Consider the following 23729-nt stretch of genomic DNA (forward strand, 5'->3'; position numbering starts at 1 on the left):
TGTGTGTGTGTGTGTGTGTGTGTGTGTGTGTGTGTGTGTGTGTGTGTGTGTGTGCGCGCATGCGCATCAATCACAGAACAAGTTGATTAAAATCACTTTGGTTGAAATACTATCCTCCAGCTAATTCAGGTCATGTCTGTCATGCTGAACTCGTGGGTTTGGAACAGCAAAATGGCCCAAGCTATCGTCTTTGCTAGCTTTGAATGACACTGTTATGTGTTTTATTGAGCGTGTGTTAAGAGGTTTCAAGAGATGTGAAAACTATATTTTATCAAGCGAGAAATACTTTTGAAATTCATTGAAAATACCACTCAAATTTACGGAGTTGTCCAAGGATACTGAAATATTTTACTCAAGTAGGAGCACTACTGTATATCTATCTCAGTAGAAATGACACAAAACTACACACGCGCACGCGCACACACACACACACACACACACACACACACACACACACACACACATGCACGCATGCACACACACACAAATGAGCAGCTTAAGAAAAGAGTCACATGTCTTTTCAGTTTCAATTTGGACTGATGGAATTCACACCATTGTTTACTCAATGATTTCACTGGTAAATGAGCTGCAGAATCTGTCAGCACGAGTGCTCTGTAGGAGGCCATTAAATGAGTGACCTGCCCCTTTATTTGTTTATTCTAGTATAGAATGACTGAGTGACTTAAAGGGTATGTTATTATAAAAGTGTTGTTTTACACGGAGCGGATAAGATCTATTTTTAGAGTCACATATTCTACAGTCTGATCTATGGGCTTATGCGGTTTGCTTTGGGTAAATGTAGGACTTCAGGCTCTTTCTAGCTCTTTTTGGTATCTTTCTCTGTCTTTCACTCACATGATAGTTACAGACATGTAATAATCTGAACCTTTCTATATTGCACATTAGATCAATAGAGAAAGTATTTGTCTCGTTAGAGGGACATTCAGACAATTATAACTAATCAATTGCGTAAAAGGAAACTGCACCCTCAGGTACTCTTACACTGATATCATAATATAGGTTACAGTCTATCATTATTCTGTGATGTTCAATGCAAGGTCCATTACCAATAGTTGTTTTTTGAAGTGTTATTTTTGTTTGTTTGTTTGTTTGTTTGTTTGTGTGTTTGTTTTTTCCTGGGGCAAACTTTCCTCGTTGTGATGTAAGCACTCAAAAATTTTTTGCAAGGAGATACACTATGTACCATATTAATAAAAAAATAAAAAATTTAGACACAGCCAACATTTAATCAATTATAATTAATAACTAATTAATAACTCATTCTCATTACGTTTTCCAACTGCTCTTTGATGGCATCTTTACATTTACATAGACAACTATGCAGTCTTATTTTTATGTTCTTACCGTAATATGATTCTTACAGTTTGTCTTTTTAAAATACTTGAGCCTACACCAAAATCCACAACATCTTCCAACTCACCGAGCACTCCTAAATCAAAGCAGCAAACTAACAAGTCAACTGGCTTTCCTTTCCTGTTGATATAACAAATCAATTAGCTCTCATTTCCTGTACATCTGAAGAATCAATTAGCTCTGGTTTCCTGTTTGTTTCCTGCAGGATCAACATTCCCTGGCGGAGCAGCAGCCTTGTTTGTGGCAGCCCACATACACACATCAAACAGCTTCTAAAAGCTGCCTTATCACAGCACGTTAACCTCACATAAACACACCATCAACCCTGGGTCAAGGCAGGACATGGTGTGTTTGTGTGTTTGTCTATGTGTACGTGTGTGTGTGTGTGTGTGTGTGAGGTCTGGTACAGTAGGTAGGTACGGGATCGGGTGTCTGGGTCGTGTAGAGGTAAAAGTACTCACCTAGCACCTTTATGTGGTTACCTTTTCAGGTGTTTCAGGTGACTCAGCTTCTTCTTCTTCTGCTCCTCCTTCAACCATGTGCCATCCACACATAGTACGCCCCCCTGAGGCTGTAATGGAACTTCAGCCTGCGGATCACATTTGGTGAAACTATCAAGCGTTTATCAATGGCTAAATCACTTTGCTAATTTGGATGTGAAACAACAGTGGGTACTAATTTCTACTAATAAGTACTAAATATGAATTCATATTTGACTAAGCACCTATAAATAATGCTTCATACTTTTCCAGTGTCTAAGTCCAAAATGTGTCAAGACCTGACAATGATCAAATTAATTTCCCAGACCTGAGTAGAAAGTGAATTCCTGTTGATTTTTATGTGTCACAAAGTACATCAAAATCAGATTTTAATCTAGATAAATATTTTATTGTTTTCAACTTTATAGCAAAAAAATATTACAATCACCTCATGCCACATAAGTGAAATGCGAATGACAGAAGACCTGAAAGAATTACGCTGTGTGTGGAATAGCAGTATGTATTTGAAACTGACTTAATCATTACTGTCATTTGGAAATGTACTTGAAAACACATTTGAAACCATAGATACATATTTGGACATCACAGTGACTGCAAAATAAACACTGGGAGTGATTTATGTGACCTACAACTATAGTTAAATAAATTAAACAAATAATCTCTATGTGAAAAAAAAAAAAAAAAATCTTTCAGGAAACACATACAGCAAAACCACTGATAACACTGATACATAAACAATACAATCATCTCTCCCTTCCAAACATTTCACCTCAGAGAGACACGTGACACGGGCTATGGTGGTTAGTTCCTGATTTCTTTTTCAAAAAAATATACTGCATATCTATTTATATATATATATATAAACAACAACAACAACAACAACAACAACAACAACAACAACAACAAATCTTTTGATAATTTTCTTTTTTTAGATTTCTAAAATACATCTATAATATGTAGAAACAGTATGTACAATTTCCCCCCACAGTATTACGCAACGCTAAACAAATTCTTCTGAAAAGGGAAGAATAAATTAAGGTTGGAAGAGAAAACCTCTGTTTGCGAGGGCAGGGGATTAAGAGCTGATAGAGTCTGTCATAAACGCATACACACACACCTACACACGCACACATACACACACACCTACACACACGCACGCACGCACACACACGCACACCAACACGCACACACAAATGACATACAGTAACGATGCAGTTGTGAGTATTGACGGTATTTTAACATTCCTTGACGGTTCCTTAATGTTTGAACTAAACTAATGTCTATTTACTCTACAGTCGGTTCAGCGAGATGGCACCTTCTCAGAGACATTGGATGTTGAATGATGGACCGTCGGTCACAACATCAGAGCGTGTAACGGTCCATAATGTCCAATAAAAACTCCTCCGCTTGCCTTTGCCGTGTTTCTCACGCTGTACGCTCGCTCCGGGTTTCGCGCGAGCGTCTGATCGAAACCGCATGAAACCTCGTGCTCGGCGTTCCAACAAAGCCGCACGTTATTATAAAACTCCATGTTCATTGGGACCTCATGTTCTATTGACGCCATTTAACCCCGATGACACCAGCAATCCGTGGAGTTTCGACTGTAGAGTGGCACTTCTGGTTAGACTCAAATTCCATGTTCTTAACCTCACGAGACATTTTTATGTTAATGCATGTTGTATTGTGAATGGACAATGTGACCTAGGATTCCATAAAACCAGCTCCAGCTGCAGCAGAGCACGCAAGAGTCTTTCAACAACTCCGGGTGCCCATTACTCTCCGCTAAGATCTCTTCTAGATCTCGTGATCCCGTGATCAGACCCAATTATGACACCTCGTTAATTTGTAGAACAAGTCCTCTACCATCGGGCGAGAACCTAGAGCAGCACGGTCCACGTCTTTCGGAGGAGTGTCAACAACGTGCAGAGAAACGTCAGTGAGGAAGATGACGAGGAGGAGGAGGAGGTCGATGACGAAGGTGTGTGGTGGTAGTTGTAGTGGCTGTGGACTCGGTCGGGCGGCTGCACTGTGATGTAACCGTTGATGATGCGTACCAGCGGGGGAGGCGGAGACTGGACCATAGTGCTGAGGGGGGGAGGAGAAAGGAGAGAGGGGAGGTTATTCAGACATCGATTTCCAGTCATTTCACAGTCTCTCCAGGAGTGTGTGTGTGTGTGTGTGTGTGTGTGTGTGTGTGTGTGTGTGTGTGTGTGTGATTGTTGCGATCAAAAATGCTTGATTTTGCAGCGGCTTTACTCAACAAATTGCAACACAATTTTTTTTCTGTAAAATTGAAAAAAGTTGTGATTCTTTTAACCACTCCCCCCCCTCTTATTTATGTCGATGCTCCCCCCCTAACTACTAACTAATGGCAACCTTTTAAAAAAGGAATGCAATTTGCGATTTCTTTCTTTCTGTAAAATGTGCGGGAACTGGCAAAAATGGCAAGTTGCGTTTTTGCAGAGAAATCGTGGGAATCTTGACAAACTGCTAGCTCCTGCAAATATTGCGGAGAGCGGTTGAATTTGCATTAATTACTGCGATCGCACAAATCACGATTTCCTGGGGGGGACTGTTTTCCGTTATAACACACGCTGCTGCTTGAGGTTTGAGCTCTGTGATTGGTCGCAACGCATTTTGAGTGCAAACCGTTTGCTTATGAAGGGAGTGACCATAGCAATAGTCACAAATCTGACCCAGACGCTTGAGTGAAGGCAGACCGCCCGGCCCGGGACGAGGGGAAGATACCGTCTTATTTCCAGACTGATTTCCTATTTTTAACGTGTTGCATGTGTTCTATCTCTGCCCTGCTAGGCCACTGCATTGTTCATATGAAAGGAAAATCATAGTCATAGTCTGCAGAAGTCTCCCTAGTCTCCCTTACAGTACGTTCCTATATTGTCCACAATGACCAGAGAAAAGATGGCAGGGACTACAGAAGGAAAACAATGGAAATAACAACGATGCCCGCGGGCTACAGAGGAGACTTCCAAGACAAAGGAAACCACTGCTAACATCGCATCGGCCAATTAAAAGAGATTTCACTGATACGTGGGTGACGGGAGTGCAACTCATTGGTCAGCTAAGCCAAACTCTCCATCTGTCTGCTCGCTCCCCTCCCCTCCCCTCCCCTCCCTCCGGGTTCACTTTCATACTCTCTATTTCGGTCTCTGTCTCTCTTTTCTCAATAAGACTATTAAAGGCAATTAAATGATTTCTGTTGCTCCGTTTGATGTCGGGCCCTGCGGCGCTCGTGCGGTTCTGACTGGGACCCGGCCAGGCAAAACAAACACACACGTTCCTGAAGTCTGGTCCGGCTGCCAACAGCGGGCAGAGCCACTTCACCCAGGATTACAACGCTAACTCCAGTTTGGAAGACAATTGATAGCATGTTGGCATTTCTCTTTTTCTGGTTTCATTTTATTTCTTGATTGGGATTTCTTTCCCCTTGACAGACTCGGTCAATGTAAAAAAAAAAAAATCTATGTAAAGAAAAGGAAAATAATACAAAGGGAGAATATTAAATATTGTCCCACATCCAATCTCCATCACCAAGTCTCCCTTTCGCCCCTCATCCCCTTCCTTCTCCCCACTCTGACCAAGATTTAAAAAATACATACAGTTATGAACACTGACATTGATCTGTCCACAGACAGATGGAGAAGAAAAAGAGAAAAGAAATGGGCTGAATATTAGAGAGACTTGTCACAGACAGCATTTATTGTTCAAATGAGTAACTGTGGGATATTAAAAAGTGATGATTTAAAGCCACTAAATGTGATATTCAGCACGACTAGAAGCCAGCAATCCACTACTAGGCTATACTGTGTATCTGGCGAGACAGGCGAGTTATATTGTTGTGAGCAGTGAAGGAAGCCACACCCCTATCTGGAGGAAACCCCAGGGGAGCACAGGGAGAACATGCAAACTTGACGAGCCCACCTGGGCTTAGCAGTCCGCTCTGTCATGTATTTTACCCGACAAATCTGATGCTACAAACAGAATATAATGTCTGACTCACTTCGCCCAGCCCCCAGAGCAGAGAACCTGGCTGGCAATACAGTAGCCTGTATTGGGAAAAGTGCGTTTAGACAAGAAGATATAATTATTGAGAAAATATGCATATATTATGAATTCATTCACAAAGTAAAAATATGCAAATAATTTTGCACTGTGACCGTTTGGATCTTATATTTTAGCCTGTAACACTCTCTCTCTCTCTCCATGGTCTTTTCTTTTGATCTGTGTTGTGTATGAAATGTGCTATGGACACAGACAGGGTCTAAAGGGTTTGGAGAGCAAAGCGTTGGTCAAGGCGAGGTGTAGCCAGCCATGTTTTAAAAGCCACATAAAATATATATTCTTTCCTTTTGTGAAAAGAAAACCTTTGCTGTCTCCGACTCACTGCTGGATACAAGAACCATCTATTCAAGTATGCAACAGGAACACTATAGATCCCAATGAACTTACCACAAGTTTGACACTATTCACCTTATTCCTGGACTTACGTTTCCCATGATTCTCAGCGGTTGCCGGTTGTCGACTTCCTGTTTAAAAAAAATTCACTAGCAAGTAAGTGCGCGCCGCTGTCAAAGAGTGGGAACATTTGGCTTATGATCCAAAATGGCTAAAAATAGTAACGTTGTGTGGTTGCATAGCGGCGATATTTTACAAAAACGAGGTGAATGTCAATTCACTCGTACTGTATGGGCTTATTTTAGCCGAAATTGCTAAAAAATAGTATGTGGTTGCATAGCGGCAGCTTTTGTTTTGAAGGCTAAACGTCCAAACCGGAACTCTTATTATTTGGTCATTGAACGTAGCTTTTTTTTATTTTATATACGGTATATATTTTTTTTCCCAGATTTTTTTATCCCCCATTAGTGCTAATTTATATTTATCCTGGTTGCTGCTCCACCCTCTGCCGATCTGGGGAGAGCCGAAAACTGGCTCCATGCTTCCTCCGAGACATGGGCAGTTAGCCAGCCGCTTCTTTTCACCTGACAGGGGAAGCTTCACCGGTAGGACATAGCACGTGGGAGGTTCACGCTATTCCAACGAGTTCCCCTCCCTCTGAACAGGCGCCCCGAACGATCAGAGGAGGCACCACATCAGCAACCAGGATATTGCATGTTTTGGTGAAGGGGGTTCCTATATGAAGGAAACCCCCGGGAGGCACGGGGAGAACATGCAAACTCCACACAGAAAGGCCCTTTTGACGACCCCACCAGGGCAGTGGGCACTCGAGGACATGCGGACGGGCACGCATTCCTTCAGCGCTCACAGCGTCCCAGGTGGGAATCGAACCCAGGACCTTCGAGCTGTGAGGCGACAGCGCTTACCACTGCACCACCGTACCCTGAACGTAGCTTTAGCGGTCTCTCTCTTTCAACATTCAAGATATCTCCGTTGTACAATTATGCACGTGTGAAATTATTGTGCTGGGGGGCTCCATTACAAGACATAGGTAGGTACAAAGTCACAACAATTATTATGATTATTTTCAGTCGCATTTGCTATGAACGGTGCTGGGTGGAAACAGGCAACCGGCAGCTGGAAACAGGGAGGGAGGGTGTCATGGAAGTGCCCACGGTCTCATCAGGAAACTTGGGAATAGCTTCCCATTAAATTAGGAACAGTAATAGTTCAGAAGCTGTTCTTCAGTATACAAAAGTGCCAAAGTGTTTCCCTGTAGAACAAGTGCTTTGTGGAGAGAAACTCAACTGAATGGATCAGATGATGATCTCATAACTGTGATGAAAAAGACAAACACATCTGCACCTTTCATTCAGTGTCCAAACATTTCACATCACGATTTCCACATCAACCTCAAAGTGAAGTGTTTTCATCACTGGCATTAAGCTCGCACTTCATATTTACTTTACTTTGATTGGCGCTGGCGAGCTACAATGCCTGCAGCTCTTGGCTTTAGTTCATAGATGGATGTTAAAGCTGACCATTATTTCAGGAAACGTGAAGAACAGATATTTGAGGCATCCTTTTAGCTTTATTTCTGTCAATAATAAGACCGTTTCAGAAAAGTCTTTTTTGAAGCAGGTTTATTTGGGTAGAGCTGTACTACACAAAGCTGCCAGCAGGTTTATTTGGGTAGAGCTGTACTACACAAAGCTGCCAGCAGGTTTATTTGGGTAGAGCTGTACTACACAAAGCTGCCAGCAGGTTTATTTGGGTAGAGCTGTACTACACAAAGCTGCCAGCAGGTTTATTTGGGTAGAGCTGTACTACACAAAGCTGCCAACAGGTTTATTTGGGTAGAGCTGTACTACACAAAGCTGCCAACAGGTTTATTTGGGTAGAGCTGTACTACACAAAGCTGCCAACAGGTTTATTTGGGTAGAGCTGTACTACACAAAGCTGCCAGCAGGTTTATTTGGGTAGAGCTGTACTACACAAAGCTGCCAGCAGGTTTATTTGGGTAGAGCTGTACTACACAAAGCTGCCAGCAGGTTTATTTGGGTAGAGCTGTACTACACAAAGCTGCCAACAGGTTTATTTGGGTAGAGCTGTACTACACAAAGCTGCCAGCAGGTTTATTTGGGTAGAGCTGTACTACACAAAGCTGCCAGCAGGTTTATTTGGGTAGAGCTGTACTACACAAAGCTGCCAGCAGGTTTATTTGGGTAGAGCTGTACTACACAAAGCTGCCAGCAGGTTTATTTGGGTAGAGCTGTACTACACAAAGCTGCCAGCAGGTTTATTTGGGTAGAGCTGTACTACACAAAGCTGCCAGCAGGTTTATTTGGGTAGAGCTGTACTACACAAAGCTGCCAACAGGTTTATTTGGGTAGAGCTGTACTACACAAAGCTGCCAGCAGGTTTATTTGGGTAGAGCTGTACTACACAAAGCTGCCAGCAGGTTTATTTGGGTAGAGCTGTACTACACAAAGCTGCCAGCAGGTTTATTTGGGTAGAGCTGTACTACACAAAGCTGCCAGCAGGTTTATTTGGGTAGAGCTGTACTACACAAAGCTGCCAACAGGTTTATTTGGGTAGAGCTGTACTACACAAAGCTGCCAGCAGGTTTATTTGGGTAGAGCTGTACTACACAAAGCTGCCAACAGGTTTATTTGGGTAGAGCTGTACTACACAAAGCTGCCAGCAGGTTTATTTGGGTAGAGCTGTACTACACAAAGCTGCCAACAGGTTTATTTGGGTAGAGCTGTACTACACAAAGCTGCCAACAGGTTTATTTGGGTAGAGCTGTACTACACAAAGCTGCCAGCAGGTTTATTTGGGTAGAGCTGTACTACACAAAGCTGCCAGCAGGTTTATTTGGGTAGAGCTGTACTACACAAAGCTGCCAGCAGGTTTATTTGGGTAGAGCTGTACTACACAAAGCTGCCAACAGGTTTATTTGGGTAGAGCTGTACTACACAAAGCTGCCAGCAGGTTTATTTGGGTAGAGCTGTACTACACAAAGCTGCCAGCAGGTTTATTTGGGTAGAGCTGTACTACACAAAGCTGCCAGCAGGTTTATTTGGGTAGAGCTGTACTACACAAAGCTGCCAGCAGGTTTATTTGGGTAGAGCTGTACTACACAAAGCTGCCAGCAGGTTTATTTGGGTAGAGCTGTACTACACAAAGCTGCCAGCAGGTTTATTTGGGTAGAGCTGTACTACACAAAGCTGCCAACAGGTTTATTTGGGTAGAGCTGTACTACACAAAGCTGCCAGCAGGTTTATTTGGGTAGAGCTGTACTACACAAAGCTGCCAACAGGTTTATTTGGGTAGAGCTGTACTACACAAAGCTGCCAGCAGGTTTATTTGGGTAGAGCTGTACTACACAAAGCTGCCAGCAGGTTTATTTGGGTAGAGCTGTACTACACAAAGCTGCCAGCAGGTTTATTTGGGTAGAGCTGTACTACACAAAGCTGCCAACAGGTTTATTTGGGTAGAGCTGTACTACACAAAGCTGCCAGCAGGTTTATTTGGGTAGAGCTGTACTACACAAAGCTGCCAGCAGGTTTATTTGGGTAGAGCTGTACTACACAAAGCTGCCAGCAGGTTTATTTGGGTAGAGCTGTACTACACAAAGCTGCCAGCAGGTTTATTTGGGTAGAGCTGTACTACACAAAGCTGCCAGCAGGTTTATTTGGGTAGAGCTGTACTACACAAAGCTGCCAGCAGGTTTATTTGGGTAGAGCTGTACTACACAAAGCTGCCAGCAGGTTTATTTGGGTAGAGCTGTACTACACAAAGCTGCCAGTGAGGGCCTGGGAAGGCAGAAGGAAATCAGGTGCGTCGTGTGTGTGTGTGTGGCCATGCATCAAAGACAGCAGAGAATTACAGCAGTGTAGTCTCTCTCTCTCTCTCTCTCTCTCTCTCTCATACACACACGCACACCCCCCTTAACTCTTTCTCTCTCTCTCTCATACCTGCAGAATCACACACACACACACACACACGCACACGCACACGCACACACACACACCTTCTCTCTCTCTCATACCTGCAGAATTACACACACACACACACACACACACACACACACACACACACACACACACACACACACCTTCTCTCTCATGCTCTCATACCTGCAGAATCACTCACACACACACACACACACACACACACACACACCTTCTCTCTCATGCTCTCATACCTGCAGAATCACACACACTGACACACACACACACACACACACCCTCACTCTCTCTTTGGATCTGTGTTTTCTCCCACGCTCTCTCTCTCCTCTCTGTCACTTTGCTGTGGAAAGAAGTAGGCCTGGGAGGAGACCTCCCCCTACAGTGAACTCCTTCAACATGTTGAATATTACTGTAATATTAAAGTCATAGCTTGTCAGACATTAAAATATACAAACGAAGACGTGCACCAGGCACGCTTTGGAGCATATGTACACACACACACACACACACACACACACACACACACACACACACACACACACACACACACACACATGGGGGGAAAAGAAAATAAAACACATTTGCAGACATAATGTATACAAACATGCTTACAAGCCCCATCTGTTCCTGTGGAAACAGGCTGTATGCTTGGATTTCTCAAACATTGAACCCTTTTTAACCCTGATTGTGTGTGTGTGTGTGTGTGTGTGTGTGTGTGTGTGTGTGTGATAATCTAGTGGATCCCAGAGCCGTATATATAGAAGACTTGCGACATCTCCATTCACTCCAATGGACCAGTTTTTTACTCTCAAGAGTTCCAGGAAGTAAGGTCCTGGTCTCCTGGATTAAGCAGCACTGTCGAGTTGCAGCAAAATAGACAGTTTGTGTTGTACTCTGAAAGGGTTTTTCATCCCTTGAATCAAATTGTACATTATCAGCTTTATTTTAACATGCAAAAGTAGCGCGAGACCCATTCCTGGCTGTTCATTGGCTAATGAGTCTCGCATTTTGGTCCTCCACTGACGCCACTCTCTCTCTAGACCAGAGGTTCTCAAATGTTTTTCAGCCAAGGACCCCTTACAAGATAGAAAATATACCGGGGACCCCCTCATTCTGATTTGTGATTTTGGGCTAAGCTTAATTGTTTCCACGGTAACGTGCTTGACTTTTAATTTGATAGGTTTGTTATTAGAATGTAATCCATGAACCATTTTAGATTTAAAGCATAAACTTTTTTCATTGAACTATGAAGATTTTGCAAAAAAAAAATATATATATTTTTTTTTTACATTACATTTACATTACGTCATTTAGCAGACGCTTTTGTTTTGTCCAAGGCGACTTACAATATCACAATTTGTCAACAGTACAGAAAGCCACTATGCAACACAATCAATGACAGACAAGATATTTTGATAGACTAGCACCATGTAGGAAGTAGTTTGAGAAGGAATAAGTAACATGTAGCATTAAAAAAAAAAAAAAAAAAAAAAAAAATTAAATAACTGAAAACTTTTCGCGGACCCCCTGGCAAAGTAACACGGACCCCCATTTGAGAACCACTGATCTAGAGGACTGGAGCCATAAAACCATCCTACTCAGAATATTAAAATAGAGAGAGATTGAAGAAATGTGTTTAGGTGAGAGCAACAATACTGCTGACCTAGTCACTTTTACTGCGAAGCCTGAAAAATAAATATAAATCCCTCGTTAAATCCCTCACATTTTGAGTAATGCTTTACAGCTTCACTATTATGTCATCTTAACATCAAAATGAGTATTTTGATACAATGTTTGCTGCTTCGTTTGTTTTTTGTTTTTATGTTTTTTTTCCCCCGATTTTTTATCCCATTTTATCCCCCGTTTAGTGCTCATTTGATTACTCAATCCTGGTTGCTACTCCATCCTCTGCCGATCTGGGGAGAGCCGAGACTGGCTCCATGCATCCTCCGAGACATGGGCAGTCAAGTCAGCCGCTTCTTTTCACCTGCCCGAGGGAGCTTCACCGGTAGGACATAGCACGTGGGAGGTTCACGCTATTCCAACCAGTTCCCTTCCCTCTGAACAGGCGCCCTTAACGATCAGAGGAGGAACCATATAAGCAACCAGGATGTTGCATGTTTTTGTGAAGGGGGTTCCTATATGAAGGAGACCCCCGGGAGGCACGGGGAGAACATGCAAACTCCACACAGAAAGGCCATTTTTGCCGACCCCACCCGGGCGGTGGGCACTCGAGGACATGCGGACGGGCACGCATTCCTTCAGTGTTCACATCGGTCCAGGTGGGAATCGAACCCACGACCTTCGAGCTGTGAGGCGATAGTGCTTACCACTGCACCACCGTACCTCCCTTCTGCTTCGTTTGTTGAAACACCTTTTTCTCTTCCAACGTGCATCAGTCAGGCTATTTACTTGTTTAAATGACATTAGTTTGACATTTTTATCCGGAAGTTTCCATTTTGTTTTAGCTGACCTGACACTACTGCACCTAGGGCAGCCGTGAGAGAAGGGAAAAGGGAGGGGGAAGAGACAGCCTGCAGCCGTGGAGAAACGTGGGTTGAGAGTGTGATATAAAAGTTTAAAAGGCTGCTGCTGTTGCCCCCTGCTGCTTTCCTGGGTAACAAAAACACGTGTACTAGTGGGACTTCTGATGTAAAAAAGGTATAATGTTCTTCCTCCCGTGTTTTATTCCAACACGAAACACGCAGGAGGCTTCATCATGTATTGACAAGAAGATCATCCAGATCAGACTAGTCTACACACATTTATTGCAGTTACACTTTCCATAGGCTGCCAGTCTGTGTCAGTTACACTTTCCATAGGCTGCCAGTCTGTGTCAGTTACACTTTCCATAGGCTGCCAGTCTGTGTCAGTTACACTTTCCATAGGCTGCCAGTCTGTGTCAGTTACACTTTCCATAGGCTGCCAGTCTGTGTCAGTTACACTTTCTATAGGCTGCCAGTCTGTGTCAGTTACACTTTCCATAGGCTGCCAGTCTGTGTCAGTTACACTTTCCATAGGCTGCCAGTCTGTGTCAGTTACACTTTCCATAGGCTGCCAGTCTGTGTCAGTTACACTTTCCATAGGCTGCCAGTCTGTGTCAGTTACACTTTCCATAGGCTGCCAGTCTGTGTCAGTTACACTTTCCATAGGCTGCCAGTCTGTGTCAGTTACACTTTCCATAGGCTGCCAGTCTGTGTCAGTTACACTTTCCATAGGCTGCCAGTCTGTGTCAGTTACACTTTCCATAGGCTGCCAGTCTGTGTCAGTTACACTTTCCATAGGCTGCCAGTCTGTGTCAGTTACACTTTCCATAGGCTGCCAGTCTGTGTCAGTTACACTTTCCATAGGCTGCCAGTCTGTGTCAGTTACACTTTCCATAGACTGCCAGTCTGTGTCAGTTACACTTTCCATAGGCTGCCAGTCTGTGTCAGTTACACTTTCCATAGACTGCCAGTCTGTGTCAGTTACACTTTCCATAGGCTGCCAGTCTGTGTCAGTTACACTTTCCATAGGCTGCCAGTCTGTGTCAGTTACACTTTCCATAGGCTGCCAGTCTGTGTCAGTTACACTTTCCATAGGCTGCCAGTCTGTGTCAGTTACACTTTCCATAGGCTGCCAGTCTGTGTCAGTTACACTTTCCATAGGCTGCCAGTCTGTGTCAGTTACACTTTCTATAGGCTGCCAGTCTGTGTCAGTTACACTTTCCATAGGCTGCCAGTCTGTGTCAGTTACACTTTCCATAGGCTGCCAGTCTGTGTCAGTTACACTTTCCATTAGGGATGCACCGATATGAAAATTTTGGCCGATGCCGATAACCGATATTAACATTGCTGTTATGGCCGATAACCGATATTTACCGATGTCGATATGATCTGTATAAAACCACATTTTTATGATCATCACATTTTGTACATACTGAAAAACACATGTTAACACTGAATTTGAGAAAAGTTATGCATTTCTTTATTTGCAAAGCCTTTGGAAAAGCCCATAAATCATAGATTTACTGCATTATTTCATATCAATGTGAAGAATTTGGCTGATAATGATAACCGATATTAACATTGCAACATCTGACCGATACCGATATGACCGATATGTTAAAAAATCGGCCGATACTGGCCGATACCGATATGATTGCCGATATATCGTGCATCCCTACTTTCCATAGGCTGCCAGTCTGTGGCCGCAAAAAACATCCACAACCCCCACCCCCCGCCTCATATCTAATACTTTTTTGGAATGCCTTTGGCTGTAGGTGTACCAAATGATACGCTTTTCTCACAGAATGCACAATTGTTATGCTTAACTGCCCCACTAAAAGAGAGCAGTTTCAGCACAGCAGGTTTCAGCACAGCAGACCACATCACCTTGAGAGCAGGTGCCTGAAAGGTGAGCTTGCTTTGCCAGCCGGTTAGTCCCTGCCCGGAGCTACTGGGAGGCCCAAACCCAAACCGGATGCTCACAGGATTTCCCAGCTGCTGTTCTCACATCCAAGACACTCATAGCAGCTGGCTGCAGCCAGCTGGGTCCTACAGCCCGTTTGGGCCCTACAGCATGTGTGTTGCTGTGTGCAGGCTGCAGCCAGCTGGGTCCTACAGCCTGTGTGTTGCAGGCTGCAGCCAGCTGGGTCCTACAGCCTGTGTGTTGCTGTGTGCAGGCTGCAGCCAGCTGGGTCCTACAGCATGTGTGTTGCTGTGTGCAGGCTGCAGCCAGCTGGGTCCTACAGCCTCTGTGTTGCTGTGTGCAGGCTGCAGCCAGCTGGGTCCTACAGCCTGTGTGTGCTGCTGTGTGCAGGCTGCAGCCAGCTGGGTCCTACAGCCTGTGTGTGTTGCAGGCTGCAGCCAGCTGGGCCCTAAAGCCTGTGTGTGTTGCAGGCTGCAGCCAGCTGGGTCCTACAGCCTGTGTGTTGCTGTGTGTGTTGCAGGCTGCAGCCAGCTGGGCCCTAAAGCCTGTGTGTGTTGCAGGCTGCAGCCAGCTGGGTCCTACAGCCTGTGTGTTGCTGTGTGTGTTGCAGGCTGCAGCCAGCTGGGCCCTAAAGCCTGTGTGTTGCAGGCTGCAGCCAGCTGGGTCCTACAGCCTGTGTGTTGCTGTGTGTGTTGCAGGCTGCAGCCAGCTGGGCCCTACAGCCTGTGTGTTGCAGGCTGCAGCCAGCTGGGCCCTAAAGCCTGTGTGTTGCAGGCTGCAGCCAGCTGGGCCCTAAAGCCTGTGTGTTGCAGGCTGCAGCCAGCTGGGTCCTACAGCCTGTGTGTGTTGCAGGCTGCAGCCAGCTGGGTCCTACAGCCTGTGTGTGTTGCAGGCTGCAGCCAGCTGGGCCCTAAAGCCTGTGTGTTGCAGGCTGCAGCCAGCTGGGCCCTAAAGCCTGTGTGTTGCAGGCTGCAGCCAGCTGGGCCCTAAAGCCTGTGTGTTGCAGGCTGCAGCCAGCTGGGTCCTACAGCCTGTGTGGTGCTGTTTGTGCAGGCTGCAGCCAGCTGGGCCCTAAAGCCTGTGTGTTGCAGGCTGCAGCCAGCTGGGCCCTAAAGCCTGTGTGTTGCAGGCTGCAGCCAGCTGGGCCCTAAAGCCTGTGTGTTGCAGGCTGCAGCCAGCTGGGTCCTACAGCCTGTGTGTTGCAGGCTGCAGCCAGCTGGGCCCTAAAGCCTGTGTGTTGCAGGCTGCAGCCAGCTGGGCCCTAAAGCCTGTGTGTTGCAGGCTGCAGCCAGCTGGGCCCTAAAGCCTGTGTGTTGCAGGCTGCAGCCAGCTGGGCCCTAAAGCCTGTGTGTTGCAGGCTGCAGCCAGCTGGGTCCTACAGCCTGTGTGTTGCTGTGTGTGCGGACGGCATGACGAGTAGGGTGAGATGTGATATGCTGGCTGTCTTAGCCTGCAGCACAACACCAGGCAGTGTCAGTTTGAGTCTGTAACAAAGTCACGCCATCTTCCTGGTTCAGGCATGGGACCTAGACATTTCATTCCCCATTCGTTTTCCCACAGACGTTTCGGAAAATCCTCATCAAAAGAGTTGGTACTTGGTACTTGTTGAGCCGTATAGTCTATCCACCTTATCTTTGAATGCCCCACTGTAAAAAAATAATTGTGGGTACAAGGTCCGGTTTAACGTGACTTATTGTTGCAGCTTGCCATTTCCTTTGTTATACTCTTTGGCTGCAGACCCGAAATTATAAACCGGAAGCTGGAGTACGTTATAAAAGTTATAAATATAGTCACGTTATAAACAACTAACCAACGCTGGGGGTCCGTATGGAAACAGTGTTACTCGAAATGGTTAAAAGTTAAATCAATTTGGTCATTCAGTGGCGTTTTACTGCCATGTAAAGTAACTATTACGCTAGCCGCTAGCATTAGCCACAGTAGCCGACTACCCACAATGCATTACGTTATCCCAGCACCCGAACGACACGGCTGTAGAGCAGAATGGCTCTGCTGTAAAATCCTCATAGACGTTTTTTTTGTCAAGTTAAAACCATAGACTGTAAAACAGTCTATTACACCAGAAGAGGAAGAAGCACCCATCAGGCATCATGGCAGCTAGAAATAAGGTGGATAAGCCTCCCCAGTAAGCAAATGTTCAAGTATCTCATGCAGGTACCATGATAAACTTTGACAGTATGTCTTGTCCCACACTGTGCCACAGCAACACTACAATAATCTGTGCATTAATAAGGCAATCGAAGGAGACTTTTAAAAGTAACGCAACTGTTACTTTCCCTAGTAAATAATTACTTTTATTATGCAGTCATTTCTAAAGTAATTAAATTACTTTTTGAGACAAATAACTAGTAACTGTAACTAATTACACATTTGCAGTTAACTTGCCCAACACTGGTGGTCATCATCTGTCCCCCTCTTACCTCTCCTCGATGCGGACCCACAGGTCGTTGAAATGCCGGTGCCGCTGTTTCTTCTGCTTGTTCCTCCTCTTCTTCTTCATCATCCTCCTCTCGGCCTTCTCCAGCAGCACCAGGCTGTCCGCCGGCAGCAGCATGTGGGGCAGCGGCTCCTCCTCCAGGGGGCGCCCCTGCTCCTCCTCGTGGTGGGGGAGCTCGTGGAGGAACGGCTCCAGGGGCGGAGACTCGTCGTGGCCCCGGTCCTCGCCCCAGGGGAGACCCTCTGCCTGCGGGGAGGCGGGTCTGGACGACGATCTTCTGGAGGATGGAGAAGAGGAAAAGAGCTTTGGTCATACCTGAAGATTAAATAGAATAGAATAGAACTCCACATTGGCTGAGGTCAATTGCAAAAAGTATATATAAAATGATAAATTGTCTTTTAGTGTTAGCTCAAATGCATGTCATGGCATAGAAAGGCAAAGTGGAACATCACTTCCTGCTTCAGCACTGTACCAGAGATTTTCATCCGCCATTTATTTTCCCATAGACATTTCGTAAAATGCTTATAAAATAGTTTTACTTGGTCGAACCAAACGGTTCAGCTAACGCTATAATCGGGAGAGACCATAGAACATTTCACTTGGACCAAAACTTAAAAAAACAACATCGAAAAAATATGTTCTTTAAACCCGCATTTTTTTAACGATTTGGTCCCAGTGAAAGGTTATGCGATCTCTCCTGTTTCTAAATATATCTGTACCGTTTGGTTTGAACCAGTAAAACTATTTTTATACGCATTTTAGGAAATGTGTATGGGAAAATAAATGGCGGATGAAAATCTCTGATACAGTGCTGAAGCAGGAAGTAGGCGGTCACTTTGCCTCTCTATTTGCAGATGAAGTGGAGTAGAATAGAATAGAATAGAAAATAACAGAGTAGAATAGAATAGAATAGAATAGAATAGAAAATAACAGAGTAGAATAGAATAGAATAGAATAGAATAGAAAATAACAGAGTAGAATAGAATAGAAAATAACAGAGTAGAATAGAATAGAATAGAAAATAACAGAGTAGAATAGAATAGAATAGAAAATAACAGAGTAGAATAGAATAGAATAGAATAGAATAGAAAATGACAGAGTAGAATAGAATAGAAATGTGTGAGGAGGATAGGGGGAGGATGAAACCAGACGTGGAGGAGAGAGGAACAAAAGAAGAACAGAGGGAATTGACGTTATATAAGAATGGGATGGTCACGGATGTTCCAATAACCAATACGCAATCTAATGGAAAACATCTCCAGGACTTTCTGGAAAACAAGATAATGTCCAGGAATGGGGAGAATGAGAGCGAAACCAAAATCCATCTTTTCGATGAAAAACACATTCGCTTCTTGACGAGCTACTGGCCGTCTCTAGCAAGGCCGCTAACAATCAGGAACCAATCGCACGCGTGTGCGCGCGCACACACGCACACACACACCCACACGCACACACACACACACACACACACGCACACCACACACACACACACACACACACACACACACACACACACACACACACACACACACACAGATGACAGAGAGATAGCCACCCACGCAGCGTGCCATGCTAGACTGCACTACACGCTTCACAGCTGGAGGTACGAGTTCTGCCTTATCTCGGCCGCACTGCAACACGTCACTGGTGGCTTATGGGAAATATACAGATGTATCTATGGCACAATCTAATCTACACATGGAGGGAAACAGCAGACGTAAGGTTGTTAACACACCGAGAGCGCTGCGAATATACAGCACGAAACTGCGATGCGAATATTGACCCATCTGTCAATCACAGCAACAGACGTGTACATGTCGGAGGCGAATTTCTGAAAAATCGACCTTGGTCCGAGAAAATAAACGCTCAGCGAAACTTCGCCGTTGGTATGCACGGTTGCATTGACTGATTCTGAAAATATTATTGACGTGCGAATTAATCGCACGGAAAAAAAAAAACACTCTCGATGTGTAAAGGTCCTAACTGATGTATCTATGGTACAATCTAGATGGAGGAAAACAGCAGACTGACTAAGAGACATCATCAACAAAAACATCCAGACATACCATCCCCACAAAACTGTTCCAGCAGAAACATATTGTCACATATGTTTTGGTGTGTGGTCAAAACCAAGGTGGTCTTGTTGCTTCAGTGCACTCATGTCGACGAGCACAGTGAGGCCTGCTATATATCAATTAAGCCTATGAGGAATATTCGATCCGCGCGCGCACACACACACACACACACACACACACACACACACACACACACACACACACACACACACACACACACACACACACACACACACACACACACACACACAGAAGGCATGAATATTTTGGTCATGGGTTTCATGCACTTTCTGCAATACAGTAAATCATCTTAAAGCTAAAATCATATCAGATGGGGGACCCTGGGACAAAATCATATCAAATGGGGGTCAGTGGTCTAATTTGGGTCAGTTTAGGGGTCCTTGACGTGAAAATATTTGAGAACCACTGTATTATATTTAAAATATTTGGTATATTTGTAACCAAAGATTCTGCCCCTGGGAGAAAAACAACGGCGTTCTGGATATGCGTATTTATTTTTCCTTCTGTGATCACCAATATCCACATCAGAACGAGCCCCTTATGTGATTAGCCGATTACTATTTACTAACTTAACTTAACTTAATATCCACATCAAAACGAGCCCCTTATGTGATTAGCCGATTACTAACTTAACTTAACTTAATATCCACATCAAAACGAGCCCCTTATGTGATTAGCCGATTACTACCGTAAATTCCGGACTATAAGACGCACCGGTCTATAAGCCGCACCTTCAAAGGTGACTATTTTTTTCTTCTATAAGCCGCACCGGTCTATAAGCCGCGGGTGTTTTGATGTTTAATTACCATATGAAAGGGTTCGTGCACAGAGAGGAATGTCGGGAAAGAGATCGCTGTTTGGGGAAGCTCCCATTTATTAACATTTCAACAAAACAAAAGTCAGGTCACTAATCCCCAGACAAAATCACACATTGTGGTATTTTTTGTTTTTTTTACAGTGCACACAGTGTCCGCGGTGTGGTGAAAAGAGGGCAAGAGAGGAAATTAAAACAGAAGTGGATTTATAGTTAGAAAGAGTGCTAAAGAAGAGAGAATTCCGTTTTTTATTTTTTTATTTTAGTTACTCACAGTACTATTGACCAGTCCAACTCAAAAGATATTCGGCAGTTTCACTTTGAGCTCTTGTTCCGCCGCTGGGCACACAGTGTCCGCGGTGTGGTGAAAAGAGGGCAAGAGAGGAAATTAAAACAGAAGTGGATTTATAGTTAGAAAGAGTGCTAAAGATAGTCCGGTCTGGTTATGACGAGTCTCGCTGGGTACAGTACGCCAAAGCGATATCCATTGACTCGATGATGCTGTTGTATGTTGCGCGTTTCTGTTGCACCAACGCGGAGAGGTCCTGCCCGGACGAAAAAGCGCGTACCCTCCCAGGTGAGGGGCTTCTTCCCCGCAGCCTGGAGGATGAGTTGACGGTCGGGCCAGCGGAGTAGGCAGATGAAGATGGCCCTCGGTGGCAGGCCGGGGTCTGGACGTGGCCGAGGCGCCCGGTGTGCCCTGTCCACCTCTGGTGGTTTCTCGCCTTCCTTCAGGTCCAGGATGTAACACAGGATTTTGCCACGAAAGCGTCCATGTCACCGATCTCAGCTCCTCTTTTACATTGATCAGGCGAATGTTATTTCTTTTACTCCTGCTGATTAAGTCATCAACCTGCGTGTGCAGGGTTTCGATTTTGCATTTTATCCATTTTCGGACTCACTGTGTTGTTTTTGTCCTCCAGTGCGCGGATGCGCTTTTCCGCATTATAAACTCTGTTCACGGTTGCCTTAGTTTCTTTAGTGAGTGAGTGGATGGACTTCTGCACGTTTTCAAATTCAAGCTGCTCAAAACCTCTGAGCGATGTCGGACTTAATCGATAGTGTTTCACGGAGTAAAAGTTTAGCCCAAGCCGTGTATCTCCAGCCTCCAGCAGGTGAGTCATTTCCTCATTCATGGCGTGATTGCTTCGTCTTTTTCTTTCTGCTTACCTGTGTTGTGTTATGTTATGTTATGTTATGTTGTTAAAAGAGGGCAAGAGAGGAAATTAAAACAGAAGTGGATTTATAGTTAGAAAGAGTGCTAAAAAAAGAGAGATTTTTTTTTTTTTTTGGAAAAAATCCATAGATAAGACGCACCGTTATATAAGCCGCAGGGGGCAAAAAAGGCCAAAAAACGGGAAAAAAGCCGCGGCTTATAGTCCGGAATTTACGGTAACTTAACTTAATATCCGCATCAAAACGAGCCCCTTATGTGATAAGCCGATTACTAACTTAACTTAATATCCACATCAAAACGAGCCCCTTATGTGATTACCCGATTACTAACTTCACTTAACTTAACTTAATATCCACATCAAAACAAGCCCCTTATGTGATTACCCGATTACTAACTTCACTTAACTTAACTTAATATCCACATCAAAACAAGCCCCTTATGTGATTACCCGATTACTAACTTCACTTAAAGTCGAGCTGAACCCAAGAATGACTTTTCTTTTCTTTTACTTCAAATACCTGGGTATGCAGTGCACCTATTTAATAATGTATGCAAAACAAATCACAACAATCTAATTTCTTTAGTTTTTCACACTTTTTCACATCAAAAGTTCGTTTTTCAAGATTTCATTGATAACAGTGATTTACAGTTTGCTGACGTCACCCAATACTATCAAATTTCTACCCCATTTCAACCAATCATATCACGACATGCAGCTGTCAATCAAATCTTCATTTCTGGATAATTTTCTCTTCCAAATGAAGTCGAAAATGGCGCCTAGTGCCTGTCATCTGGCAGAATTCCTATCCCATAAACTAACTACTAACTTGGCCAATTGTTAGAAACATGGATAAAAAACAAAAACTATAATCTCTAAGAATGCAAAGAAATGTAACTGGCTCGTTAAAACGCGCATTCCAGGGATAGCGTATCGTTATAGCAGCGATAATGGCGCGCGCATCCGAGAGCTTGGTTGTCAGGGGTCGCACTTTGGAGATTCCAGGCCGACGTGCTGCACTCTCCGCTCGGCAACACGAAGGCAGCTGGCTGCCTGCGGCTCGCTGAGCTCCACTCCTCCCGTCAAACGGCTCTTCCCGAGGGGAGCGCCACAACTACTGAATCCCACTCGATTTGGAGGCGGAACACGCCAGGATTGGCCAAAGCCCAATCCAGTCCCCAGAATTGTCAAATAAAATCATCGACATGATACTATGACCCGCCTCTCAACTTGTCATCTTAGACAAACTATGTTTTCAGTCTGAAACGGACTCATTATGCACGTGACAAACAGGTTCAGTTCGACTTTAACTTAATATCCACATCAAAACGAGCCCCTTATGTGATTACCTGATTACCAACTTCACTTAACTTAACTAAACTTAATATCCACATCAAAACAAGCCCCCTTATGTGATTACCCGATTACTAACTTAACTTAACTAAACTTAATATCCACATCAAAACAAGCCCCTTATGTGATTACCCGATTACTAACTTCACTTAACTTAACTTAATATCCAAATCAAAACGAGCCCCTTATGTGATTACCAGATTACTAACTTAACTTAATATCCACATCAAAACGAGCCCCTTATGTGATTACCCGATTACTAACTTAACTAAACTAAACTTAACACATTGAGTGCCAGCCATTTTTTCAACCTGTAGGTAAGTTGTGCCAGGTTTTTTTTTGAGGATTCTGGCTCATTTTACAACAGCCGAGGATCTGTTTTCTGTTAAGACTTCGTGAACACCAATCATCTAAAAATAACTAATAGAATGTGTGCTTTCTCTGTCTAAAAGAGTTAGTTTGCAGAGTTAGTAGTTATGTAGATATTAGCCGTTGAGTACAGCATGGTTTTAGCGTATGAGACAGCAAGCTGAGATAATCGCAGTTTTGTGAAATTCAGCAGAATAGTCACCTGCCTGTGATTGTGGGTGCCTTTGGGCGAGTCTGTATACTGTATTGTGTGTGTGTGTGTGTGTGTGTGTGTGTGTGTGTGTGTGTGTGTGTGTGTGTGTGTGTGTGCGTGTGTGTGTGTGTGTGTGTGTGTGTGTGTGTGTGTTCGCGCGTTGCTCCGCGGCTCTGGGGGGAGGGGATCTCTGTCCGTTCTGTGTGTGTGTCTCCGGGCTCCTCCCTCCGTCTGTGCTGCTGGGAGTTTCCAGCGAGTTGAGCAGCCTCTCCCTGGCAGCGAGTGTGGATAGGTCTCACTGTCTCTTGGGTTTGAGAGCCCCGATTAAGCCCCGTGCGACTCTAGGCTTTATGCTGCTCACCCAGTCCATTTCTGGAACCCCCCACCGCAGCAGCGCGAAGCGTCCCCGCCTACAGTATGAGAATGAGGCTCCTTCGTTTCTGACTGTAAAATCGCCAAGCCATTTCCGCGGGAGGCGGCTGCTTTTGGTCCACGGGTCCGTGGCTGTGGCTTTCTCTCTGTCTCTGTCGCCACTTAGTGGTCGGTAAAATAGATTATACACATTCTCTTGCTCCAATAGTTATCTCGAAGATGTAAAAG

At 44.4% G+C, this 23729-nt stretch overlaps 1 protein-coding gene across 1 annotated transcript in view; it reads right to left on the bottom strand.

Moving 5' to 3' along the window:
* Positions 1-2333: 2333 nt before the first annotated feature.
* The window catches only part of LOC310796728 (uncharacterized protein), a gene marked incomplete at its 5' end in the record, with an annotated part of 30439 nt that continues 9043 nt past the window's right edge, over positions 2334-23729 (bottom strand). The window contains 2 exons of the mRNA XM_083658965.1: positions 2334-3959; positions 17113-17406. Coding sequence (XP_083515091.1) covers positions 3752-3959; positions 17113-17406 — 502 coding nt within the window. The 3' untranslated portion in view covers positions 2334-3751. The remainder of the gene's footprint in view (positions 3960-17112; positions 17407-23729) is intronic.

Source organism: Poromitra crassiceps (genome assembly GCF_964638095.1).
Source record: "Poromitra crassiceps genome assembly, chromosome: 23".
Lineage (NCBI taxonomy): Eukaryota > Metazoa > Chordata > Actinopteri > Beryciformes > Melamphaidae > Poromitra > Poromitra crassiceps.